Genomic DNA, 7,752 nt, shown 5'->3' on the forward strand with positions numbered 1-7,752 from the left:
TTCAAATGTGAAGATGCAACAAAAAAAGCCAACACCTTTATTATGTGATAGTCGTCGAGTGCTCAAACTAGCCTATATAATCTAGTCTTCCATGAGTGTACCAAGCATGTTTAAATGCATATCCACCTCATCATGTAGCTTGTGAATCATGCATCTATTGAGCTAGAGTATTGTGAGGGTTAAAGTATAAACATTTTCACAATCTTTAGACCATAAAAAAAATATGTAAAACTTGATAATAAACCTGAAGTAGTAAATTGATCATCCAAAAAAAAGTCCTAAAATAAATTATATATTAAAAATAAGCATTAATAAAAACATATTATTATTTTATTTTATATTTTATTTTACTTTAATATTTTTTTAATTTATACCACATTTATAAAATAAATCTACTGAATCTAAATAATAAACTTTTTATAATAATAAAAAATTCACTTTCTCATAATATACATATAATATTGATATTTTTATATTCATATTATTTTTATAAATTATAATAAGTATAATAATTTTGATAAACAACAAAAATTTGATTCTTAATTTGACCACTTATAATAATTATAATAATTTTTCCTACTCTTTAAAAAAAATAATCTTGGGATCAACTTTTAAATACACCCATCAACGACCTAGTCGTTAGCTCTCATTCGAGCTATGTTTATATTATTTGAACTATTTATTTTATATGTAAGTGTTGATAAGATTGATCAAATTTGTTGGCCATTGGAAATGCTTGGTCCCACTATCCAAAATATGGTCCACTTCTTTATTTACTATTCAGTCCACCAACCATGCTAACATTTGCTTCGATGGAGCAGGATTCGCTCTCTCTAATTCTATAATAATTTTTTGGATTATGAGAATTTTCCAACATGGAAAGAAGAGTTTTGTATGGTTTAAATTGATTTATAATTTAATAAAACTTTTCCCAAAAAATGCTTTATCTCAAAAACAAAAAAATAAGTGTGACCAACTTTTTTGTTTTTAATAAATTAGAATCTCAAATAGGGTTAGGAATCCAAGTAAAAGCTCACGCGCCGTTGGCCCGACTCTTCAATCTCGACTTATCGGCAAACGAGTGCCTGCGCGGTATTGTGCACGTAATGGAGCACACCGGAAGGGGAGGAATATCCAGGATTTGCGCTGATTCTTCCTTTGGCATCATTGATTCCAATACCCTCGCATTCATGGAAGCCGCCGCCGGCGATCAGAACGGCTTGTTATTCTGCGCAGATCTCATGCAGGGGAACTGCAACGCAGGATCTCTAGTGCCCATCTCCCCCTCTTCCCATGCCGTGGACCTGGAAGGGTGGAGTTTCGATACCAGTGATTCTTTGTGGGCATCACACGATTTGCCTGTAAATCCCGCTCAGAGTTTCCAGCCCCCTCTTGTTCATGAAGTCAGTGAGCCCCTGAGAAGAAACGGGACTCAGAATTTCACGCAGAATCACCCCTCCTTTCAACAGAATAATCTCTATGGCGATTCTGCTCCTCAGGGAAGAGTCGACAGAAAGGAGCCAAATTGCGGATATTCGTCCGACGAAATGGATGATTTGAAGGAGGAATTAGATGAGAACGCACAGCCCAAGGCATTGGTCTCGGAACGGAAGCGACGCAGCCAACTGAATGAAAAGCTCTATGCTTTACGCTCCCTCGTTCCAAAGATCACAAAGGTGCTCATGAATTTTCTGATCCCATATTGACGCGATGCAATAATATACCATGTTTTCATTAATTTTCTTGAAGACCTGTAAGCCGCAGAGCAATTGGATTGAGCAAAAACTTACAAGCGCAAAATTGTTTTGTTCTGCAACTGGCCTGGCTGCCTTTTACATGTCACTGTTTTTTTTTTCAAGTGGCCTTCCATGTTCCGAAGTACTCGATGAGTAAAATTTAAACTAATTAATTTTTTATATGAACGATTTTTCAATTCTACTTTCTAATTCACTGATTACAAATAAATGTGTTGTTTTTGTTTTTTATTATAAATAAATAATATCATACCTATGTCTTGCTTTTATTTATTTATTGTGAATTGAAAAATTTATTTTTATTTAAAAAATATTTATTTATAATGTGATTTTATTGAAATTTATTTTTTTTTAGTAATTTTTATCTTTATTAGTTATTAATTTTTTGTTTTTAGTTTTATTTATTTTTATTTCACTTTTTGTTTTTTATTTCTTTTTTATATTAATTATAACTTTTTGCCCATATTTTTAATTTAAGATAATTTATTATGCTTGCTGCATGTATTGTATTTTGTTTTTTGTGAAAGCTTTTTAGGTGGGTTTTATTTTGCTTTTTATTTTTTATTTTTTTCCTTTTTTTTATTAATAATAATTTTTTGTCCATATTTTCAATATGGTAATTACTTATTAGTTTGTCTTTCACCAAAAATTTTAACATTCGGAATTCAATTTTTGTTATTTTTTATTATTATTTAAATTTATTTATTTGTAATGTGATTGGTTAAGGTTTTATTATGGGTTATTTAGTAACTTCCATTTCTATTAGTTACTAATTTTTCATATTTACTTTTATTTCCTTCTTATCCAACTTTTCTTCTTCTTTTATTATTTCATGACTTACAGTTTTTTTTCCATATTTTCAATTAAGTGATTTATTATTATTATTATATTAAAAACATACATTAATAAATTTGATTATAAAAATTATATATATTAATAAAAAGTAAAACACATATATAAACATATATATTAAAATGTATATATGTTAATATAAATAATATTAGTTAATCACATTTCTTAATTTTTAGTGATGATATTTAACAATATTTTATTAGTAGTTTTATTTTTGTGTTTATTGTTTTTAATTTAATTAAAACTATATTTAAACTAAGTAGCAATTACTTGCGAATATGTAACTCTTGTTATTATATTAAAAACATATTTTAATAAATTTAATTATAAAATATTATATATATTAATAAAATATACATATATAATAAATCTATATATTAAAGTGTATATATATTAATATAAACAATATTAATTAATCATATTTCTTAATTTTTGTTAATGGTATTCAACGATACAATATTTTATTAAATGTTTTATTTTTGTGATGAATTTTTTGTTTTCATATTTTTTAGCTTAATTAAGCTATATTTAAGTTAAGGTATTAAAGTCCACTAAGACTAATATGGTCTATGTGACCTTAAGAAAACATGAGATTAAATGAGACTATTTAAGATTTTATTTCTATGATAAAAAAAAAGGGAGATAAGCATTCCTAAATCACTATAGTTTTGTTGAGTTAACAAGTCAAGAAGGTTGGTAGTGTGCCAAATATTTTCAAATGAGATGGGATGTGAGTAAAAGTGGTGCAATCCAATAGAAAACATTTTTCATCTTCAAACCTCTTAGTATTGCAAAGTGAGAGACTCTATCACTAATACCAATATGGTCTATTGGACCTTAAGAAGGTAAGAATTATTCGAAATTCTTTAACATATTATTTTTATGTTTGAAGAAAAGTGAGAGAAGTGTTCCCAAATCACCATAGTTTTGTTGCCTTAATAGGTTAAGAAAATTGGTAGAGTGACAGAGATTTCCAAAATTAAGCTAGGCAATCTAAGAGAAAATTTTTTTCATTTTTAACCCTTTTAATATAACACAAGTGACAAATTTTTCTTCCAATGGCATTTTGGGAGAAGATCAACACCTAGTTTCACTATGAAGCTCATGGGAATTAGTTTTTATGTTAGCAATATTCATTTTCTTCTTAACACTAATTAGGACAGAGAAATAACTCTGGTTTTCAAGATTGGGATAGATCACTTCCTTATAACACACTTTTATTTACTTCCAAGAACAAGTATTAACATATATATTTTTTCATTTCAAGATTGGGATAGATCACTTCCTTATAACACATTTATTTACTTTAATATCCAAAAATTCATAGATTATTCTTCCTTATAACACACTTTTATTTACTTCCAAGAACAAGTATTAACATATATATTTTTTTTTAAATTAGAAAAATTAAATTATGTATTTTTTAATATCCAAAAATTATAATATATAGTCTAACTTATACCGTATAATTTCAAAAATAAATGTGATTTTTTATTGTTTAAAAGACAATTTTGACTATATATAAATTTTTAATTTATATATTAAAATTTAAATTATATTAATCTTAAAATTTAATATTTTAAATTAATACATAATATTATATATTCCCATATTAAAGGTTAAATTTAAAACAATGCATTATAATTTTTAAATTATATTAAAATTAATACAAAACATTCCCACATTAAAGGTTGAAATAAAACAATGCATTAATAATTTTTAAATTTATTTTAATTTAAAATTTAGTAAGCAATGGGTAATGAATTATTTTCATGCATTTTAATCTTCTCCAATAAAAATTATTGATATTATATTAAAAGTCTTTTCATGCATTTTAATATTCGGCAATAAAATTTATTGATATTATATTAAAAGTGCATCTCGCACCATTTCATACAGATTTGAATGCATATATGATACCGAAAGGGAATCTTTGGATATTTATATTTTTACTCACCTTTTGGTTTTTTAGTGCAGATGGACAAAGCGTCCATAGTGGGAGACACCATCAGCCACGTACAGGACTTGCAAAAAAAAGTGAACGACTTGCAGGCAGAAATCGAGGGTCTCCGATTAAACATAACCCGCCACCATGATCCCACGCCACTTTACACAGATCATGCGGTCCACGAAATGCAATCATACGAAGTGGAGAATTGCTATAACTCTAACCAAGCTTTAGCACTGCCCACACTTGATGTAAGCCAAACCCTAATTCCCTGTATTTTTAGGGGCTTTGTCTATCGAGAAATTTGCTTCTAGTGTAAAAAGTGGTGGGGATTTTGTCATTCAAAAAAAAAAAATGATATTAGGAGTATGTGAATTTTATTTTTATAGTGAACATAGATTAATTTTATCAAAAAAAATTTGAAACTTGACAACTGTAACTTAGATTTCCCAAAAAATTGTCAGATTTCCATTGTTTTCTGGACAAATTTAAAGTCTAGTTACACTAAATGTTTTAGACTTTTTTAACTTTCAAAATCTTGTATACTTATTAATTTTTTTCTTCTCCTTTTTTCTTCCCTATATTTATAATTTTTTTTTCTTTGTTCTTGTGTATTTTTGCAGTTAAATGTGACCAAGGTTCAGGATATGTTTCATCTCAGAATTTACTGCCAGAGGAAGCCAGGAGTGTTGGTGAAATTGGTAGGAGCCCTTGAATCCATTCAACTAGACTTTTATAACACCCACCTTACTTGCCTGGAGGGCCACATCATCAAAACAGCCACAGTCAAGGTATAAAGTAAAATAGATTTTTTAATTAAAGTTTGATTGAAGAAATTTTATTTAGAATAATTTTCCGACATACATAATTTTTTTCAATGTAGTATTGATAAGACCAAACCTCCACACATAACAGTTTGATCACAATCTCGAAACTAAAAAATAATATGTAAAATCTATACTCTTATAAATTCAGTGACCGATTCTGCAGATAAATAAGCCTCATGGGCCATTGGAAGTAGGTGCACTTAAAAGAGCTATTTTGGAAGCTACTACCAAGTACGGCTTTGGCACAATTTGAGCCGTACAGTTTGGTCGCACAGGGAGGTTCAGACTTGTTTGCTGTGCTTTGCTTTTAGAGGACATTTTTGGGAAGCTATTTCCAGGTACGGCCCAACTGGATCCGTACAACATGATCGTTTGAGCCGTACACAGGGGAAGACTTGTTTACTTTACTTTTACCAAGACATTTTACGCAGTGAGAACTTAATGTATTTTTATTAATCACCTTGATTACCAAATGTTATATAATAATAATAATAATACCAAGACATTTTAGGCAGTGAGAACTTAATGTATTTTTATTAATCACCTTGATTAACAAAATATTATATCATAATAATAATACAAGCATACTCTCATGACTATTTGTCTGTGTTTGCGTTTTCATTAGAGTTATCATAATAATAATACAAGCATACTCTCATGACTATTTGTCTGTGTTTGCGTTTTCATTAGAGTAATTGTACTGTGAAGTGTATCCATAAATAAAATTGTGAACATTTTCCATCATTAAATCATTTTGATGTGATCCTATAAATTTTTATGTTATAGGTTTTGTGATTAGATACCTTGTACTTTTAAGCTTTACTTAAGCTTTAAACATTATTATCGGAATGTAAGATTAAGAAATCTTTTTAAAGAAACGGTGTCGAGAAAACGTGGATTTAATGAACTTGTGGGGTGTTGTTTTATTTTATTTTTATTAATTATTTTAATTTTATATTTATCAAAATTTTAAATATAATAAATATTTTAAATTAGAAATCATTCTTTGTATTTTTTATTTTTAAAAAAATTGTCTGTATATAGGAACTATATTATTTTGGATGCCTTTGTGTACAATGGTCATTACTTTCTGATTAACCGTTATAAGCTCTTTAAAAGTCATCTATATTTTTCATGTGAATAAATATGAATTATTTTAAATTTTTTTTGAATATGTTAAATTTCACAATAGTTTTGTTTTTTAAGGTACAGGTATAATAGTCCCATCAAAATAATTTCTAAAATTTATTTGAAAGGTTTAATATAGGGTATTGACAACCCATACGGTATATAATAAATTTCCCCCAAGACCAAAGCTCTATTACAATGGTTTTCAACAACAAAATTGCATAGTTCTCTAAGAAAAATCTAGTAAATCATATTCATGAATGAGTACCAACTACATAGGGGATTATTCAATATGATGACATTTTATATTAATTAATTTCATACCAACTACCTAGTGTGTCTTATTCAAAGGCGATGACTATTGTATATTAACTAAACAATTTCTTTATATGAAGATTTTGTGTCCTTCTCTATATGAAGTTTTCATGGATAATACACTAGCATAGGTGATGCTTGCTTTTTGTTTAGTATTGACTTGGGTCATAACCAAATGGAACCCCCTTCATCAAATTCAAAAATGATAGTCTAAACTTTGCAATTTTTTCGAACCACTTTCTTCGAATAGGAAACTTAAAATATAAGGTGGATCTTGGAGTGGGTTGCAAAAGACAATATGTGAATGAATTGTGTAATGTAGCTTAGTATTAAATAACTCCCATAGAATTTAGTTGATAGCTTCTAGTTGTTCTTTTCTTTGAGGGATTTTTTCTTATACTGGCAAAGAGAAACAAACACTTATACCCTTCTTTAAAGTGACACTCTTAAGTCATGTTGATTGGCCTATTACTCCATTCAATTTGAGCAAAAAAAAAAATTGTTCTTGAGTATAAAAATAATTTCATCTCTTGCAATCCACAACCTGATACTCAGATGTGTGTGGTAAATAAGAGGCTATAAATGTGGTTATTTTTCCATAGACAACTTTGTAGGGTGGCATTTTTGTAACACCATGATAGATGGTACTATACACATTCTAAAAACAGTATCCATTAGACCCACTATCCTTGTCAATATAATCCAAAGCATTGTAGATATGTTCTTAGACACTTATTGACCACCTCTATTTTACCATCAACTTTGAGGTCATAAGCCACATTCAATGTTCGAGCAAAGGGTAACCAAAGGAAAAGTTCTCCAAAGTTTTGGAATTTTCGCAAGTATGGGAAGACCACACAACATATCGCGCACTACAAAGAATGGGAACATCGTGCACAATGTAGTGGTAAGAAAGGATATCATATAG

At 28.4% G+C, this 7,752-nt stretch overlaps 1 protein-coding gene across 1 annotated transcript; it reads left to right on the plus strand.

Annotated features, from left to right (window-relative positions):
- Positions 1–1,060: 1,060 nt before the first annotated feature.
- Positions 1,061–5,913, plus strand: LOC149233400 (transcription factor bHLH27-like). Its single transcript, XM_089376729.1, has 4 exons — positions 1,061–1,676; positions 4,584–4,805; positions 5,178–5,345; positions 5,545–5,913. Exons 1-4 carry the CDS (start codon positions 1,107–1,109, stop codon positions 5,632–5,634), a joined length of 1,050 nt encoding a protein of 349 aa, XP_089232855.1. The 5' UTR covers positions 1,061–1,106; the 3' UTR covers positions 5,635–5,913.
- Positions 5,914–7,752: the final 1,839 nt, after the last annotated feature.

The sequence above is a fragment of the Pinus tabuliformis genome, chromosome J, assembly GCF_031772625.1.
Source record: "Pinus tabuliformis cultivar Carrire ecotype Pingquan chromosome J, CPIR1, whole genome shotgun sequence".
NCBI classification, from domain to species: domain Eukaryota; kingdom Viridiplantae; phylum Streptophyta; class Pinopsida; order Pinales; family Pinaceae; genus Pinus; species Pinus tabuliformis.